The sequence below is a fragment of the Scatophagus argus genome, chromosome 11, assembly GCF_020382885.2.
Source record: "Scatophagus argus isolate fScaArg1 chromosome 11, fScaArg1.pri, whole genome shotgun sequence".
Taxonomy (NCBI): Eukaryota; Metazoa; Chordata; class Actinopteri; family Scatophagidae; genus Scatophagus; species Scatophagus argus.
The window spans coordinates 18,477,697-18,498,374 of NC_058503.1; the positions used below are offsets into that span (position 1 = coordinate 18,477,697).

General features: G+C 42.3%; 1 protein-coding gene across 3 annotated transcripts in view; it reads left to right on the top strand.

Moving 5' to 3' along the window:
* Positions 1-20,678, top strand: part of LOC124066928 (neuropilin-2-like) — an 89,888-nt gene that overhangs the window by 11,806 nt on the left and 57,404 nt on the right. For all 3 annotated transcript variants that reach the window (XR_006844668.1, XM_046403797.1, XM_046403798.1), the window contains exons 2-3: positions 1,782-1,962; positions 13,009-13,190. Coding sequence is in view for 2 of the 3 variants with exons in the window: in XM_046403797.1 (XP_046259753.1) it covers positions 1,782-1,962; positions 13,009-13,190 (363 nt within the window). In the remaining variant the exon portion in view is untranslated. The remainder of the gene's footprint in view (positions 1-1,781; positions 1,963-13,008; positions 13,191-20,678) is intronic.

The window sequence follows — 20,678 nt, forward strand, 5'->3', positions numbered from 1 at the left end:
TTTCCCATCTTGCTTTCCATTGATTATGATGTTTTTTATTTTCAGTTCATGGAAGTGCTTGGTGCACGTAGTTTCTTTGTTGTGATAGTGTGTTTCTTTTACGCAAGGTCCTATGCAATTAAAGTTTATTATTATTAGATTTTGTCGGCTTGATTGTGAGTTTGTTTTTCCTCTCATAAACAGGAAATTATCTAAGGGGTTTCTCACCAGCCAAATACGTCCCAGCAAGCAACCAACACTCACAGATGCTATTTTTTATCAGCATAACCTGGTCCACCGTGGCCATCATTTCAACCACAATATTTGTTGAAAATCAATCTGTTTTGGTCCAAATGTACAGTGTAGTCACAGTTTGGTGCAGGAATAATTTCTTGGATAAAAAAGTAGTTCTTTCTAAATAACATTCAGCTTAACAAACACAAAGCACTTTTGCTTCCCATCCCTCAGCCAAAAAATGTCTAAAATAGTTCATTTCTCTGCAAACATCATATTGTTAATTTTATCATCTACATCATATGGAATGGAAAAGTATTGGAACACCCGACCATTACACCACAGTGACTTTAAAAACATCACATTCGAAATACATTGATAGTTTTGCAGCTCAAACAGCTTCCACTCTTCTGGGAAGGCTTTCCACAAGATCTGCCATTCATACAGTAGAGCATTTGTGAGATCAGGCACTGATTCATGTATTTGGAATTTTGAAACCTCTTTGTTATAGAATTCATTAATTCAATAATAAAGAGGTTTGTCCCAATACTTATGTCCATATAGTGTACTTATATACAAGTCTCATATGATTATATCAGTGGAGTGTTATTATGGGGATGTTAACTGAGCAAACTAATAACCGTAGTCCCTCGTGGCAGATGGTGGCTCATACTGTCTCATCACGCTGAAAGTGCTTGGACCTAACAAAGATGCTACTCAGTATATGCACCCTGATGGTTTAACTTAAGTTTTGCCAAACAATGAAGAAGTTCAGTTCATGTAGAAAGTCTGCACAAGGGAAGCCAGCATGGCATACAATAGGTGCCACAGACGTAATACAGTAGACTTGTGTGTGTTATGCCGTTTGGTGTCACAGATATATATGAGTTACCCATCACTGTCAGGGTACATCTGCACCAGTGAATGAGTGGCATTGTTTATCACACAACGCAGACATATGATTGCTGACAAGTGGATCAGCTCTGTGACAGTAACTGTGGCATCTGGAGGTTTCAGTGTGTGTGTGTGTGTGTGTGTGTGTGAGAGAGAGAGAGAGAGTGAGAGAGTCGGGTCAGAATAGAGTCTTTGTATGTCGTGATGCTGAGTTGATCTTTAACACCACGTTCACATAGACACATACAGGCACACAATACTTCTCTGTTTCTCATATCCTGTCTCTGCAAACACAAATCTTATCCACATTTGAGCAGTTTTGCCACCTTTTTCTCAGTGTGAAATCATGACTGTTGACATCTTCCAGGTCAGCCATGATAAGAAAACAACATCGACTTTGATGGAGCTATCGTCTCTTTTGCTCTAAAATACTTTATGTTTTAATTGGTGACTTCACTTTAGTGTGTAAACCTGTTTATTAACCTATGGAAAAATTCCATAGATTTCCATATATTACACCAGGTGATATAACGGACCAAAGCCACAGAAAATAAACATGTTTCTGCAACCACTTGACTTTGCCGTACTTTTATATAAGATGATTTCACTTTGTAATGCTGCTCTCCCCATCTCTCTCTCTCTCTCTCTCTCTCTCTCTCTCTCTCTCCCTCCAGCGTCTGAGCCATGTGGTGGTTATTTAGATGCCAGCAATGCCGGCTACATCACCACACCCGGGTATCCGCTGGATTACCCGCCTCACCAGAACTGTCGCTGGGTGATCACAGCCCCCGAGCCCTCACAACGCATCGTCCTCAACTTCAATCCACACTTTGAGATTGAGAAACTGGACTGCAGGTAATGATGGGATGGATGAATGGATGGGTGTTAGGGGAATTAATTGTTAAGGGCGTGAACTCAGAGATGTGAAGATTTAAATTGTTTAAGAGTTTAGGTTGCAACTTAAGAAAGATAGGAATGAGGGGAGTTTTGCTGTTTGAGTTTCTGTCTGCACCAGCTTGTCTCTGTGTGAGAGATGTTGGGCGTATTTGGTGAACTTCAGCCCACTCTCCTCCTGTTTCTCTGGCTTTAGCTATCCCATAATAATCACAGTGGGACCTCCCTCTGTCCCTTGTCTCTAATTATCAAAGTCTAATTACAACACATTCACTGTTCCAGGATGGTTTTCACACTTCAGAAGAACTAACACAGATTAGAGGATTTGGCGACCGTCATTGTTTTTGGTTGTCTGGCTTTGGTTGCATAGAGCCACAGCCCTGCAACACGAAATAAAAATACAGCACACAGAAAGGCATGCTGGGAAGTCACGGAGAAATGTTTGCTGGGAGGTACGAGACTGCATTCAAAACTGTGAAAAGAGACGAAAAGAACAACAAGTGAGCAGAAATGACAACATCTAAGAGAATCAACTAGTTTTTCTGGTAATGTAAAAGTCATGTCAATTTGGAAAGTCTAATTTACATGCTGTGAAACGTCAAACTGAAATTATCAGGCCAGCATCTGCAATAGTTTCCTGCACACGAACTGTGAAAGAGTCGAAAGAGTTAAAACAAAATAAAAACTGAGAGACATTTTAGGACAGGCTATCAAAACAAAGATTTCCCACAGATTACCTCAGTGCAGCAGAAGCTGTGGCTCATAAAATGAAAATTACACCAACAATACGACAATATGATTACACTACCAGTGTTTATACAATGAAACCAACTACGTAAGTTAGTCAGAAAACAACTGGATAACACACTTTATTCTGCCGGGAGTGTGGAAGCTAATTTTTAATTTATAAAAATGTGAGAGTTTCTGAGACAAGGAGGTACCAGCAGACAAATGCAGAAACACACACGGTCACCCACACACACTTACACTTTTCCCCCTTCTCCCTTTATGTCTCTGTTCCGGTGCTTTCCCATCCAGTTATTAACATTTCAGCCCTATCAATTATAGATAGGTGAATTTCCCCACCCAGATGTAGCAGAATCATTCAGACATTTCTTTGTTGAAATTGAAACATCAATATTTCACCGGCTGACTGTTTGTTGAAAGGCTGAAAGGTTGCGTGTTGCTTCGCATTCACAAACACACTGTGCTGCTGAAATGGAAAAAAAAATCACACTTCAGTCTCTTCCTGTCATTTTTCGGTTTTGCTCCCCAGTTCTTAACCACGGATCAGTTTGGTGCATTCTGCGCTCTCTTTCTCTGTCTTCTTTCCTCTGTTTTCCCTTCGCTCCTCCATTTTTCTTTCCCCTCGACTCCCCCTGCCCTTCTTTCCTCTTTCGTTTTGAATTTCTTACATCCATTTATTGTCCAGTAGTTTCCCAGGAGGGGAAAATCTGGTTGAACTGAAACAGCAGACTCTGATTTATTTATTATGGTGTGTGTATTTGTGGTCGTCCAAAGACTTTTTGATGTCTAAACATTTTCCGAGTTTCGGTTTGCTTCCAGTAATGACAAGCTATTTTTCTTTTTTTTAAAGTAAATGTTAAACCATGTCAGTAAGAGTGAGATATTTGCAGTGTTGGTGATAACATCTCATAACTAATAGGTTGTTATTTACAACTGTCCTGCAGCACAGAACTATTTAGGTCTACAGGCGCCCAACGCCTGGAGCGTGTGTGCGTGTGCGTGTGTGTAGGGGTAGCCTGAAATTGAGCTGTTAGGTTCAGGGGGCAAAAAGGCCAAGGAGAAGAAGCAGTGTGTGTGTGTGTGTGTGTGTGTGTGTGTCTACAGGAAGCAGACGGAAGTGGTGAACTAGTGATCATCAACAGCAACACTGACCCTGACTGTCAAAAGTCGTCCCTTTCAAAAACATGTTGCCCCTTTTTTTCCTAATTGTTATAGTTAACTTTTCTCAAAACTTCCAATCTATTTCACATGGTCATGAGAACCTCGTCCATATGTTTCTTCTCTGAAGCTTGTAGTTCACAGCTTTGAGAAACAGAAAACTGCTGTTAATCCACGGTTTATGGAGAGGAGAACACACACACACACACACACACACACACACACTCGTCTTACTGAGACAAAGGAGTCATCTGTGTTTGTAGACAACGACCACATTATGAACAACCTCTCTCTCTCTCTCTCTCTTTACCACATATTAAAACTCATGATACGGTTACATTTGTCTCTCTCACACACAACAAAATACACACACTCTTGCTTGAAGGTCAGACGACAGTTGTTGTATTATGTCACTACGTTGAAACAATTTAATCTATTATGGCCCTGATTGCAATTTAAGATGGTAATATGTAATCTATAATGCATCACATTTTGTAAAGCACTCTGCTGCCTCTGCAGGCAAAATCGATGGAGAGGAGGTCAGACAGAGAGAGATGTTTTCATTAAGATTCTTATACAGGAGCAATTTAAGTATATGGAGACAGCTGGAGGAGGGGGCGAGATGGATGAACGGGGAGACCGGCCGAGTGCTTGTGCCCCTTGCGAAGATCAGGATAACCATGGCCAGTCATGACTCCCATTTCCCTTCACGTGACAAACACCAGTTCATCGCTGGTGACTGGACTCACCCAACAGCTATATCTTGTAGGTATTCATAGGTTTGGGTGTGTATGTCATGCAAAAGAAATGTCATCGACATAAAGGAGTATTTTAAGGAATAGTTCAGGAAGTCCACTTATTTTGATGAAAAGATTAATCAAACATTTGTGTCTGTACATTAAATATGAAGCTGCAGAAGGAGATTCTTGACTTAATCTCACAGTGATGACAAGACTCTTGGAAGTCACCAAGAAATAGTCTGGCACATGACTCACAGTAAAACTACATCTTGCTGGTTTTTGCACAAAGGAGATATACAGTGTTAATTAGTGAGCTGTTCAGGTGCTGAGGAAGATGAACTTATTTACCTGGACAGGGCAGGACTAGCTGTGTTTCCAACCTTCCAGCTAAGCCAAGCTAACTGCTGCTGGCTCCGCCTTCATATTTACTGTACATACACAAGAGTGGTTTAGATAGTGGTATAGAAAATAACAGTAAGCTCTGCTTCTACACAGCCCCAAATCCAGTCCTGACTGGACTTTTTATATGCATTCCTTTTCTCTTTGGAGTTTTCCATTTATGTAAGCAATTAATTAGAGCAAATCCACTTAATGTTCTTAAAATGGAGAAAAGCACCTCGCTTAAGTAATGAATATTAATTTGCCTGACAGAAGGAGGTATTAAGTTCTTTATGCGGCAGCTAACACGATGGTTCAGGTCAAATTTCTGTTTTTTCAAAGTGCACAGTAAGTTGCCTTTCGAGGTTGGTTGTCTTCCTCACATTTTCCTCTTAGCTCATTGCACCGCTCTGTCTGTGAAAGCTAGATCTCTATTTGGAGTGTTTGGAAAGAGCACACACACACACACACACACACACACACACACACACACACAGCTGCTTAGGGAAAAGTGCAGCGTCAGGGTCCGTTGAGGGCAGGCTCAAATCATCCTGACAGCTACCTCCTCTCTCTCTCTCTCTCTCTCTCTCATCTCTTCTTTCCTCCTGGCTCTCTCCCTCTCCTCTCTCCTCCATTCATCTCACCCATCCTCACCCCTCCCGCTCCCCCCTCACCAGTGCCCAATGGACCCCATCTATCATCTTTCGTCTTCTCTTGCGCCACCTTTTCCCTCCTCCTTTCTGGCATGCTTTTCTTCATCACCTCTCCTCTCCTTTTGTCCTCCTCTTAATCAGTCTCCCCCCTCTCCTTCTATCTAATTTTTTCCTCTTCCTTCCTTCCTTGCCTCTCCTCCTCATCTCCTTGCCCTCATCCTTCTTCAGAGTGCCAATCTTTTATAGGCCAAATCATTATTCAGCATTGCATATGAGAAAACACAGGCAGTCAGCCAAATGCCACTCTCTCCTCCTTTCCTCTCCCTCTCCCTCTCTCTTTTTCTGTTTCTCATCTCTGTCTTCTTCTCTGGTCTTCCTCTTCAAAATGCATCTGCATTCATGCATTCTTCTCTCTTTACCATTTATAGACTTTTCCTCATCCTATATCTGTCTTCATCCTCTTTTATCCTTCAGTCTGTGCCTATCCATCACTTAAATCCCCTTTCTATATGTCTGTCTCTTATGCTCATCCTCTCCTCGTTCTCCACCCTCTCCAGTCCTCCTTTACCTCCTATCACATCCAAGGCAGATGCCATCTGTAATATTGATATCGAGACAAACACACACACGCACACCACACACACTCACACACTTTTGGGCTCTCAAATAAACGTATACGCTGGTGAACGCAGAACAAGCGGACAGGCACGTAGGCAGTTTCGTAGCTGTGTGGCTTACACAGTCAGTGTGGAGTAAAGCAGTGAGTTAAGAAGTGATTTATACGCCAGAGAAGCTGCAGTCAACGATAATGGTTTCACTAATGATTTATACCTTGTCTTTGCACTCTGCCTCAATCAATCATTTAACTTCATGCTGGCTATGTTTCTCTTCTCTTCTCTTCTCTTCTCTTCTCTTCTCTTCTCTTCTCTTCTCTTCCTTGTAAAAAAAAAAAAAATGACCTGTAAAGTGCAGGCATTTTGATAGAAAGTTTTGAGTATTTGGTCACACATACAGACACACCTGACCAGCAGGCTGAAGTCCCGGGGACGTGACCAAGAGTTGTGGAAAAGGTGGAGTGATGTGATGTGACACTGGCCTGAGGGCAGGAAGGGGGACAAAGAGAGAAAGCTGAAGGTAGAGATGAAGAGACTATATGACAGTGAGAGGAAGTGAGAGGAACAGCGTGTGGAGTGACAGTGGAAGTTCAGTTACCAGCTGTGGGCATTTAGCAGCTGCCTGCATGTTTGAATTAACATCACAGTGACTCTGCCAGCAGGAGAGTCACGTGTCCACACGAGCATCCCAGCACAAGGCTGAAACACAGTGCTATTAGAAAGCTACAGAGTGAGCGACAAAGAGAACAGCTCGGCTCCCGGCACAGTTTGAGGTTTATTCGCCTGCGTCCTCACCTTGCAGACATTTAAGGCAGAGATTACTCTAGCTGCCTAAAAAGGAAGTGAACTATGCCTTTGCTCCCTACAGTTGCGATCTTGATTGCACTGCCTCTTTTTTTTTTTCCAGGGGGAGGAAACACAAATCACTTGTGTGCCAACGAGCTGCACATGATAACAGCTCAACAGCAATTTCGTTCAGGCAATCAACAACTCAAACATGTAAAAATGTTTAATTCAAAATATCTCAGATGGGTTCAACAACAAAAAGTGTTAGGCTTTCCTCCATTTTACTGGTTTCACAGCAGAGAAACAGCAGCAGTGAAGTGGAGCTTTTACCAGCTTGAAGCAGAGTTTGTTTCTCCAAAAACAAGAGACACTTCCAGAGTGCGTGAACTCCACACACCTCAACCCTACTGGAGTTTAGGAAAAGGCACCTTCTACCTTTAAAAACATGTTCAGTGTAATCAAAACCTCTGCTCTTTTATCAAGAGGCTCCCTCATTGGCTCATTCACTTCTTCCTGCGTAGACACTCAGTGTACTTAATAGTGATTGATGGTGATGAGAGATGGATTTAGACTCTGATGCTCAAATAAAACAGCGAATCACAAACTTGGGGTGACTGAAAAAGGTCAGAGAAGTGAAGATTTGTTCAGAATTCAAGGCTGTGATTTTAGAAAATCCTCTCTCTCTCTCTCTCTCTCTCTCTCTCTCTCTCTCTCTCTCTCACACACACACACACACACACACACACACACAGGTAATGCAGGTAATGATAATATTAGTGGTCTGATTTACTCACACTCCCTGATGCCCTGAAGGTCTGGCTGATCTATGTTGGTTACTATAGTGTGTGTGTGTGTGTGTGTGTATGTGTATGTATGTGTGTCTTTGAAGGACTGACCCTGATCAATGTGTGTTAAAGCCATAATGAGGAATCGATTGGTTATCCTGGAGACTACTCCCGGACACACACACACACACACACACACACTGTCCATCTGTCTGCAGTAATAGGCCTATTACTTGATAACAGTGAAGTCAGTCATCCTCCTCACTCTCCATTAACTGCTTCACCGACAGACTGACTTTGGATGCTTGTGCTCTGTGGTGTATGAATATCCTCTACACACAGAGGGCGAGTGTGCGGGTCACACTCATAAACTTTAACTCAAACACACAGCTTAAGTATCACAGGAAGCCCATCATCTCATCCACGCATCCATACAAACAAAATATTTTACTCTCATTAACTTACTGAGTCCCTGCTAACATCCAGTTTCAGCCTTTATGTATACTGCGTAATTTCTGCCTGTGAACTGGATCATTTGAAAGCCTTTCTCTCCAGGGATGTACATTCATGTAAATAAGAAGTAGGAGTAGGTGAAAAACATAAGTAGCAGCTGTTGAACTTGACTTATGGGAATTATCAGTGCTGCTGGAGGCACCTATGAAGAGTCAGGGGGCACGGCTGAATCCAACACCTCCCTAATTGTTTTTGTTTTTGAGTTTTTCTCCCCCCATGGACCATCTTAAAATAAGTCTTAGCAATTTTTCTTATCTTAACATCCATGTGTATTTGAATGTACTCCTTGTGTAGCGTTTCATTTCCTCTAAAAAAGGCGTATGCGGCCTTCCCCTCGATGATTCCGCTTCTCTTTCGGCCAAATGTGAATGAGACGGTTCAAAGTACCACCAGAAAAAAAATGAATAATGCCTCTGTCTGAAAAAATAACGGAGTGTATAAACATTCATTTCAGGTTTCAGTCTTAAACTGCAGCTAATTTCTTTGTTCTTGGTGTTGAAGTTTGCCAACTAGAACTTTTTTTCTGCACTGTGAACGTACTGTCACTACAAGTGTGGCCTGCCCTCAGCTCTTTTTAGTGTGTCTGCATGTCCACGTGTGCGTCCGTGGTGCAGACGCTCCGTCTACTGGCAAGGGCACCTCTGATGTTTGAAGGAAATGTGCAGGTGTAAGAATACAACTCCTGACCTAAAGAGAGAGAGAGAACGTGTGAAAGGCAATTAAGAGCAAAGCAGGAGGGAGGAGAAGGGATGGAGGAGGGGTGGAAGTGCGTCTGTATTCAGACCTTTTCCTTGGTTCACGTCAGACAGGCTTTGGAGAGCTTCTCGTGAGACGCCCTCAACCCCCAAAACACACACACACACACACACACACACACACAAGCAAACATGAATTTCTCAAAGTCTCCTTCCACAACTCAATCCGTGCTCGTCCATCACGAATGTTTGTCCTTCTCTGCAGCTGTAACCTCCCATAATACGCGTTTCTGCAACTGACAATTGTTTATTCATCATTTCCACGAGAAAATGCAAGAAAGAAAGAAAGCAAGAAAAAAAACTATCTCTGCTTGTTAACAAGAGAATTTCAAGGAAAAGTGGGAGAGAAACAAATTCAGACTGCTTGTCATTCCCTACAGCAAGTCCCAGAAAATCACGGATTGGCTGCAGTGAAACATATTGAGAGAGAGGGGAGAGATGAGGGGGTTTAAACAGTTTGTTAGAGACTGTGTTCCTCCCACACGGAAGCAGACTGGAGGAAACCTCAAACCCTTCTATAGATCCATCTGAGTGCATGGCCATGGGCTCTGTGTGTGTGTGTGTTAGTGTGTGACACTGAAAGTTCGTATCTTGGTGCAGGTCTCTTGCGTACGTGTGCATGCTGACTTAGGAGGCACAGAGCTGGAGGGAGGGGTGGGGGTGGGGGGGCCATGGAGGGACACCTGTCTCTGTCAGTCTGAGGGGAGGAGTTGGCAGGATGAATGCAGTGTCATGTTCTCTCTCTCTGTCACTCTGACTACGTCCACACTCGCCAGCCAAACTGGAAATCATTTCAGCCTCCAGTGGATGAGTCTGAAAAATGTCAGCTTCGCGTGTTGCCGGCCACTCTTAGTATTTATTATTATGAGTGACTTTAAAGCAATATAGGAGGAATATCTCTAATATCTATCTGTCTGCTGTCTTCCATATCAGTGTTGCTAATAAAGAGTAATTTTAAATTCAGATATTCACAAATTCTAATACCCCTCTCTCCCTCCTCTCTTTCTCTCCCCTGCCTCCTCTGCCTCACCCACACATTGGCTCTTGGCCACTGTTATGTGCCTGACAGCACATTAGAGACAGCCAGAGAGGGAAGGGGGACAGAGAGAGACAGAGAGATAAAATGAAGAAGACACAAAGAATGACAGAAAAAAAAGAAAGCGCAGAAAAGTGAAATGCTGCAAAATAATTAGGGGAAAGGGTGAGCAAGGGAGAAAAAAGATCTTGTCAGGATACGAGTTAAACAGAGTTGTCATTACAGAAAAGAGGAGGAGGAAACTGTCGCTGGGATTAGGTGCTCTCTTGGGAAAATAAATAAGACACATTCATGCACGCACACACACACACAGAGTCTCACAGTGAAGTGACAGCTTGCGTCATAACGCAAAGCAGACACAAAGCATGATGGGAGAGAGGGAAGTGCATGACCCGCATAATATCAGGAGCTTGTTCACCTGTCAGAAAGACCTAGCGCGCACACACACACACACACACACACACACAAACAGTGAGAGTCAGACCAAGACATACTTTTTTTCCTTTACACACATTACAGGGTGTTCATGCGCTGAATACAGCAGCATTTATACAGTTAACTTATCGTCTGTGGTTTCTTCATGTCGTATTGTTGCAAGAGAAGAGGCAAATGGACACACACACACACACACACACGTTTGATAACTGAACACGTTTGCACAGTCACAAACTTAAAACCACTTCATGTATGTGTATGTACTGTGTCTGCTTGAATACATAAAACAGTAACAGTAAGAGTAAACACAAAACTCTGTTCCCACAGCCACATTAAGGAGATCTGGTTAAGATCGGGTTTTCATTATGGTTAAGGATTGTCCATGTAATATCTGTGTGTGTGTGTGTGTGTGTGAGTGTGATGGCATGCTAAGAAATAGTTAAAAGTTGAACATCCTTTTTATTTTCACTTTTCTTTAATGTGTCTGTACAGAAGCAACAAGAGCCAGTACATAAAACGTCATCTACTGAAGAAAGTCCTTTTGGTATTTTCACAAAGTAAATTAATGTTCTGCAGTATCCAACTTAAGCTACTTTGGTTTCCTCTGAGGTTGAGGCACATTCACTAGATTACTTTAGCTCAGTACTGGAGCAATTAGTGAGACTGTGGATGAGGATGGTGGATGATGTGAAAGATGTGCAAGAAGAGACCGGCAACTGTTTTGCTTCAGTGTAAGAAAAAAAGCAATAATTGAATCACTATATCACTGTTATAGTCGGAGTCAAACTTTATATCCTCTTTCATGGCAAGTTGCTAAAAGAATTTCTTTACGGGAAGCTATTTTAGAGACGGGCAGGTGGGTCTTTGGTATCCAGACACAGAGGCAACACTCCTGCTGTGAGTCTGGAGATAGGTCCTAACATTTGTGTCAGAAAACATGAAAGAGAAGAGAATAAAAATAGATTCAGTCAGTACCTTCCATTTATGCAAAGAACAAAGTCCCAGGCAGCTTTTCTGCTGATGTGTGATGGTCTGCGAAAATCTGTGTATGTGTATTTTGAGTGAATTCTGATTTTAATGAGTGCATTTTAATGTCAGTGGTTGACACTCCTGTTAACTTTTAGTTCAGTCTTTGCATACTGAGAAAAACTTATTTCTAATCTATTCCTTAAATTAGTACCAACATGATGAGTTAAATTTCAGCGCAGTCCTTCTATAGTTTAACAGTCAGCACAGAGTGTGAGATGTTTCTCAGGAAAAAAGAAGAAGAACCAGGAAAGCTAAGAAGCATCCTTGAGCCACTCTGAAAAGTGGAAAATGTGAATTTTTTCAGAGGACTAAAGGCCCTTGGGCTGAGTTACAAACATTATTGAATTAGACCTGGGCAAAGATGTAAACTAGAGTCATTTGTTCCACATTAATCCTTTTCTACCATCAAAGGCTGTGGGGTTCATGCATAGTTCAAAAAGCTCGAGCGTGTTTTTTACACTCTCGCACTCCGTGTAATGTAAAGCAAAAGACATGTGAAGTACATTTTCCTGTTTCCCTTCCGTACAACACTCACACACACGCCAGTCGTTTCTTTTGAAAGCAACACATTTCTTTGGAAATGTCGTGAGGAAGACGAGTAGGAAACGAGCTAAACTGATCGTGTGAGATTGAGAATCGGTTTTCTGTTGAATCTCTGAAACTGTGAACATCACAGTTTCCACACGCGAGCTGAAAGGGAGCACATCACTTTACATTCCCATTCTCCTTTTGTTTGTATTTTAATAAAGTTCTAATCCATAAAACGGTGTTCTGTAGCCCGTAGCTGTTGGAGTGTATAATCAGTCAATTACAGTGCAGCTATAGAATTTTTAAAAGGTTTCTCATTCCATTTTGCCTCGTGCAGGTGGTTCTTTTCCTCCTCCACCATCTGTGAACTGCCAGTGTCTTGTGCTGCATTCATTTGAATTGTAATGACACCCATGCTTCTGCTGATAGTAACTGTGCTTTCAGAGGTCCCCCTCCCAGCCCCGCCCCGCCGCCCCAAGCCACTGATAGATGCAAACAATTTGCTCATTGCTTCTGTTTTGTAGCCAGATCTGATGCGATGCCTGCCAGATGAAAAAACTAATAAAGAAAAAAAAAAGACTAATAACATCAGAGTCCAAGCAGCTTGGAAGGATTTAACAATTTCCTCTTTCTCTAATTAAAGTCTCCTCATTCCTCCTCCATAAAATACCTCATCAGTGACACCCAGCAGGAACAGCAGTAGATACTTAGTACTGTAAGTTACTGTCTCTGTGGTACTGCATTCACCACCAAATCTCAGGACACTAATAAAATGGTGTAGGATTTTAGTTGAATGCAGTTATGTATGTAGGAGAGAAGATAATTAAAACTAAATGTGTGTCCGCTGCAGGTACGACTATTTAGAGATCCACGATGGGAACTCGGAGTCAGCCGACCTACTGGGGAAGCATTGCAGCAACATCGCTCCTGCGCCAATCATTTCGTCAGGGCCCTCGCTGCACATCAAGTTCGTATCGGACTACGCCCACCAGGGGGCGGGCTTCTCACTGCGCTACGAAATCTTCAAAACCGGTAAAGAGATCTTACAACTGTTTTTTGATGGTCTTGCACTTTGTTCAGTAACATAACATTGCTTTTGATACAGGTGACGGCAGCAGGATGGGGAATACAGGTTACACGGCTGGACATTGTTTATAAATGCCAAGTTTTGGTCCAGTCCCAAACTATATCCCGCATAGCATCATGTGTATCATGTTTTAATAGTGCCGCAGCTGGGGCAGTCACAGATGAACAGTATGTGTGCAGTACATTGTCAGTTATTTCCTCTTATGTCTTTGGAAGTAACATTTTATTATACTGTGAGCAAACAGCAGAGAGTTTGCAGAAAATAAGGAGAACATTCAACAAGGCTTTCAGGATATCTCAGTATCTCAGTGACATTGTTGTGATTCTCTAGAGAAGGTCTTTACCTACAGGGATACACGTCCACAAGGGTCCCTCACACATGGACAGATATAACAAAGGTGAACAGGGTTTTAGAGTGACTGTACCTTTTTACAAATAGCCTATTAGTAGCAGTTTTACAAGCTTGTCATAGAGGACTCAACATGCTTCATTAGGTAACCAAGCCTCATTTATCTCCGTGGTGTCATGGGAGACGGAGAGAAAGAGACGAGAGACACGGCAGAGGACCCTTGAGAGCCCTTTGGACTGTCCAAGCGAGACATAGCTCCCCTTCATGGCACTTTGTGTATATTTGTGTGTGTGTGTGTGTGTGTGTGTGCGCGCCCCTCACATGGCTCCCCTTCACGCTGTCATGGGTCAGCCAAAGCGAGACCAATTGAGATCAAGGGCGAGTGAGACAGAGGGGCGCATAGCGTCGGCCCCACAGCCATCTTGTCCCGTTCCCCCTGAAAGCATTCCACACATGTCTGCTTAATTGAGTCCTGAGCTCTGTTCCCCTGAGACACACACACACACACACACACACAACACACAGAGGGCTGAGGTTACTAACACAACACGTGCGGTTGTCGGTGTTTCTCACTTGCTGGCACCAGCCTGTTGGGATCTTTTTGTGTGTGTGTGTGCCCACGCATATGCGCGTCTTTTGTGCTTCACACAGTCCACCTGATGACTTTAAAACCACCAGGGTGTCAGTGTTCACACCCCAGCACCCTGGAGAGAGAAGGACAGAGAGAGATTTGTGAATTGATTTTGGATCTGTGACAGCCTAAACATAAATCATGAGACATTTTCACAGTAGTTTCATTGTTTCATGGGAAACGTTTAGATGAAGTCCAATGTTTTGTTCTTATAATGCTGTGTGCTTTCAGTTGCTGTTAAAGCAGCAGTAGTTAGTAATCCAGTTTTTCTCTTTCTCCCATTTTGTCATAAGCAGTCAGTTCACACTTTTAGTACATCAGTGTTTATAAAAGGGTTAAAAAGTTGTATTGTAAAACATTTTGTTTTCACAGGTTTGAGTTTTAAGTGGTTTCGGAAAAGTTTTTAAGGGTAATACTTATGCAAATGAATCTACTGTCATTGTGCCTCTGTCAGCCATCACATCAGCCATCAGTGCCTTCCAAAAGCTGTCAAAGATCTCTGTTGAAAAATAAATCTGTTTCATGATGTGACAGTGCTGTGATTAAGGTTTGGTTGGGTTTAGTCACAAACAATTTGGTCAGGGTAAAGGAAATATCACGGTTTGGTTAAAGATAAGGTTGGTTAAGGTTAGGGGAACACTGTGGTTTAGGTTAAAAAGAAACCCACACTGGCTGTTTTACAGATTTCATAGGAGCAGCAGTCTTTGGTCTTAAAGTCTGACATGTTGTGGACTTTATCCACTAATCAGCTTTTGTTACTTTAAAACAAACAAATGTCATTTTGGGGCATTTGCTATAACGACTGATTCTGTCTGTCTCAGTTTCTGAGGACAGCTGCAATCAGCAAACTCTACAATACCATATTCAAGACTTCCTCTAGTTTGTCTCTCTCTGAGTAACTTTGTTTGTGTGTGCGTGTGTGTGTGTCCAGCCTTATCTGGCAGTAATAATGGAGCCATTTGGAAAATTCAAGCTGTTGCCATACTGCTAACACGATCTTGTTATCCTGGAAGGTGCAACAGAACGTCTGGTTGCGTGGGTGACTAGATTTTGTGTATGTGTCAGGGTGTGTGTGTGTGTGTGTTATACATACTGTATAGTCTCACAGTGGAGCGTCTAAATATGTATCCATATCTGCTTCCCCTGCACATTCTGCTCTGTTCAACCTAAAATGAAGACAAGAAATCTCAAGAAATTTCCCCTTTTCACGGCCTCTGCTTGCTCATAATCTCACTCAGACTCAGAAAATATGAGGGGAAAAACAGGGAGGGAAGTACTTGCTTTGTTGTACTTTTTGTGACATCATATATTTTTTAAGTTTTACATGTGTTTCTTCACACTTCAGACAATTGGAATACATCTATGCTCCTTTTTGAAGCAATGAGTATTTTTGAAAAAAGTTGGTATTTTAACTAGTTGTCGCTAAAGAAGAAGTTATTTTTTTGAAACAGGAAACACAACTTTTAATCACATTTTTTTCTATTAGAATCTTTTAAATTTTAAACAAGCAATATTTATAATAAATTGATAAATTTATTCAGTGGGAGTGCATGTTAGGTTCTTTAAAAAACAAGGACCCCAAAGCAGAGACTACTCACTGGTGAGAGGGAACAAAGGTTCTTTTAATAAACTCCACAAACTAAATACAGAAAACTAAGCAGGCTGTGGAAGCAAGGCGCTGGCTGACTGAAAGATAACCTCTATAGGAGAATGCAGGTAAACGCTGATGAGCCACGTGCATGGGTAGAGCAAGCAATAATCTGGCAGCAAGCAGGAGTGGAGGCCAGGCTTAAGTAGAGGAGAGAACGAGCTGATACAACTCAGGTGTGTCTAAGCTGCCAACAGGAGGAGTCAGCCACACCCCCTGCCACCACAGACTCTGCCAAAGGAACAGAAAATGGAAAGGTAAACAGAGAGCACAAAGAGAAAAGCACAACAGAAAACACACAACGCCAAACCATAACAGTGCATCTGCCACAATCGCTTCCTGTTACTGGGGTTCATGTTTGGCAGTAATGAGAAGGTTTGCGTGCAGGAGATTGTCCCCCACTCTCTTGGTGTCCTCATTATTTGACCCCTCAAAGATTAACAGAATAATCAGTCAGGAGGTGGGGCACATACAGTATACATTCACACATATTTATCATGGAAAACATCAGCATGTATGTGTTTTCTGTCAGAATTTTTTCCATTGAACATATAGCACACCTACACAGCTTGTAAGGGACACTTGACCATTACACTGACATGGACTTTAATAACAATGCATTCTAAATACACAGACATTAATATGCAGTTGGTGATGGCAGTTGCAGATTTTGGAGTGTTTCCGTGGGAATTTTTTTTTGCCATTCATGCAGTAGAGCATTTGTGAGGTCAGGCGCCAATGCTGGACCAAAAGGCCTGGATCGCAATCTCCGTTCCAGTTCATCCCAAAGGTGTTGGATGGAGTTGAGGTCAGGACTCTGTGTGAGCCAGTCAAGTTCTTATACACCAAACTCATCCAACCATGTCTTTATGGAGCTTTGCTTTGTGCACTGGGGCTCAGTCATGCTGGAATAGAAAAGGGCCTTCAACAAACTGTTGCCACAAAGTTGGAAGCATAGCATTGTCCAAAATGTCTTGTATGCTGAAGCATTATGATTTCCCTTCACTGGAAGTAAGAAGAAGAAGAATCAGCTTTATTGACAGTATATATATTTTTACATATACACACTGAATTCGTCTTCTGCATTTGACCCATCCTTAGTTGAACACACACATGCAACAGACAATCCCCAATCCCCAATCCCTGAAAAACAGCCCCGTACCACAGCTGAATTCAGTGACAAAAAGGTCTATCCCAATACTTTTGTCCAGGTAGTTTACATGAACTCATGCACGGCTGCCAGTAACAGACATCAAAATTAAGAGCTTGGACAAGCACAAAAATACTTCAACACAAAATGAAATACACAGGCTGCAATTTTTGTTCTTCTTGTTTACAGCTCTGTTGCTATGGATACTGTAGTAGAACTCCAGCCAGTATGAACACAGCTATTAGACTGTAGCAACCAATCAAAATTCACTGTCTAGGCAGTGTGCCCCCAGCTGTTATTGTGACCTAGAACTCATCAGACACACACACACACACACACACACACACACACTTTTGTGAATGCACTGATGCAGGCTGGATGGTTACTCACAAATGCAGGGCAGCTTACATGTCTGCACGCAAATGTTAACTCACTTAAACACAGACACGTGACTTATTTTTGTCTCTTAGGGGGACATATAATTGGTTTCCATGAATTCCCTGGACATTTATTTTAACCTTAATCATTATACACCTAAATGCAACCCAATTTAAAGAGAACCAAAAAACACATTTTAACCCTAAATTTTAACGGTTTGCCATGTGGAGATCAGCTTTTGACATAAATGAGAAGTGAGTCCCCACAGTGCAACCGTGTGAAGAAATTTCTGTGAGTAACACGCGTACACACACACACACACACACACACACTCCACACACGTTTCAGGAAGTGTAATGTGGAAGCTATCGTGACAATCCTTCCAATAACTGCTGTTGTTTACGTTCTACAAAATACCTTCAGGCACTTCCTCTCTGCCCCTCTACAAACCATCCATCAAGTCAGTTTACTACACAGCCTGACCAATCACGGTGCTTGCTCCTCCTTGCTCTGGTGTTCATTGAGGAAAGTGGATCCAGATCTGACTGCGCGAAGAGCAAAAGGTGCTCTGCGTCTGAGCTTAATGCAACACCCAGCTGAGGCTTGATTGCCATCATAATGCATGTCAAACCTAAACTTGAAATAGAAATGCAGTCATTTCCTTGGTCTGCAGAATATTGTGCCCTTTTGAAGTATATTCAGTCAGAGTGGCTTTGCTTACATTGCTGTTCATGGGGCTGAAAGCTATTTTTCGCTCTGCCACATATTGAAATTTTATAATGCGAATGTGACAGATGAATTTCGATTTTTGTGCGTGTTTTTCTTCCTTTGCTGTAGGAGTTATTCTTTTTCTTTTATGGTAGAGAGGATTTGTTTGCACTAGTTTGTGTGTAAATATTAGAAGAATAAAGCAGACAGTGTTTTGAGTCATGGCAGACTGAAAATGTTCCAATTTCATCTTGATGTCAAACTCAAGAATAAGCCTGAACATATTTTTCTGAATTACATCAACAGAGTAATACTGGGTTGGAGCTTTCAGTAATTTGCATTAGGGTAGCTAAAGGGATGGTCTTGTGACAGTTTAATTTCATATGTCAGCAGTAATTTGGTTCAATGGGGAGTTTATTATGTTGGGAAACTCGTACTGCGATTCAGTGCCAGAGGCTGAAATCTAATGTCCAAGGAGTCTCAGCACCAGGCTCCAACTTGACTGACAACAAATGACACTGAGGTTGGATCAAACCATTCACATGGAAAACCAAGCTGTGGCTGTGAAGGAATGGTTCTGTGTGGGCCTGCCGCATGTGTGTGTGTGTGTTTTAAGTCTCCTCTGCATGTGCACCTATATGTGTGTGTGTTATTGGTTAGGATGGGGGTGGAGGTGGGGTGGTAATTGTGGGTTTGATCCCAACTAATAGCTCATTGGCATGAAAGACAGTTTCAATGAAAGTAGACGTCTGTATGCCAGCCTGCCAGACACACACACATATACACATACACACATGCACACACACACACACACGCACACACTGATTTAGGAGATATTCCCTCACAATTTCAACAAATGAAACTGTTTGTACGCCAACTCACCATACAAACACATGCTGACAGACCTTGTCCTGTCTCCTAGAGATCAGTGAGCCGTAAGTACCGGCGCCAGATCTACCCAGCAACACACACACACACACACACACGTCTAACCTTACCCCATAGGGAAACATGTGTTTCTTTCACATTTATCCAATTCAAACAGATGGGAAGTGAGGAGAAAAGAATAGGAAATGAGACAGTGGGAGGGAAGGGAGTGATGGAGCTGTGGAGGATGAAAAGATGCTTGGGAAGATGGGAAAGAAAGAACAGCAGGAGAGGAGAGGATAAGAAAGATCAGAGAAGAAAAGGAAGGAGGAATGAATGAGGAGAGAAGCAGACAAAATACAAATAACAGAAAACAGACAGATGTTCACAGACAGCATTTTTTTTAATATTTTAAACTAAAAGGGAGAGAAAGAGGGAGACAAGGTGGAGACGGGCGAGGGAGAGAGTGTGGAAAACAGGAAGACAGGAGAAAGGAGGGCACAAGTGTTTTTGCAATGTTCATGAACATGAAGTAATGAGAAGGGAATAAAATCGCTGCCAGCAACAAAACTGGTCAGGCGTTCACTACACGCACACGCACACACACACACACACACACACACACACACACACATAGTCACGCAGACCTGCGCTACCCAGCGACTGACTCTGCAGGGGGCCAGACGCGAGGGGAACCCTGTGAGAAACATTGTGTGTCTGTGTGTGTGTGTTTGCAACTGAGGTCAATGCATGAGGGAGACGGACAAAATAACAAGCAAATCAGACTGGTGAGTGGGACAGACAAACAGGGATATATCAAGACAAACAGACAACCTAAACAAAATACATACTGGAGTGGAAAACAGATAAAAAACAGATGTATGGGACCTGTTTATATAGATCAGCAAACAAACCAGGATGGGTTATTTCTTGTACTTCAATGCCAGTTCTGTTATTACTCTGAATCAGTCAGATGACAGATTTTGACACATATGTCCCTAAATTGCTCTCTTGCAAGATGAGTGAATTTCCAGAAGGGCGGAGGCAGGAAAAAGAACATCAATATTCCTTGTTACAAAGTGGAAGCGTTTCAGCAGCTGATGTAGACGGCTGTATTGATTGAAATCAATGCATATCTTTTCCACAGACACATGTGAGACACATAAAAAAGCGGGGCTGAAACATGTGCAGATGGAGAGAGGCTGTCACAAACACACATGACTGTACATGGACACACACACACACACAGGTCTGAATGCACTTTGCATGCTGGTATCCACAGACGCTCTATCTTAATTTTGTTCTTATTCACTTTCTCTCTATTTACTCATGCAAGCATGCGAGCACAATAGCAGACACCAAAAGAGACTGGAGAGAAGTGGGTTACTATAAGAGGCTTAGACAGGATGTGTATGTGTGTGTGTGTGTGTGTGTCCGTCGGGGTGTTTGGTCATACATGGCTGGTTGGACTGGAATAATAGTCCAGTTGGTACGACCACATATTCTACATAACGTGTGTGTGTGTGTGTGAGAGAGAGAGTATTAATAGAGAGAGTATTATAGTCATTCAGAAATGAAGAGCCCCAGATTACCCTCAGATCACTTTATGTGTGTGTGTGTGATGAGGATGATATCTAAAGCTTCTGAAAACTGCCTGACTACCATGATACCATCAACAGATTGTACATCTGTCTGTCTCCTGT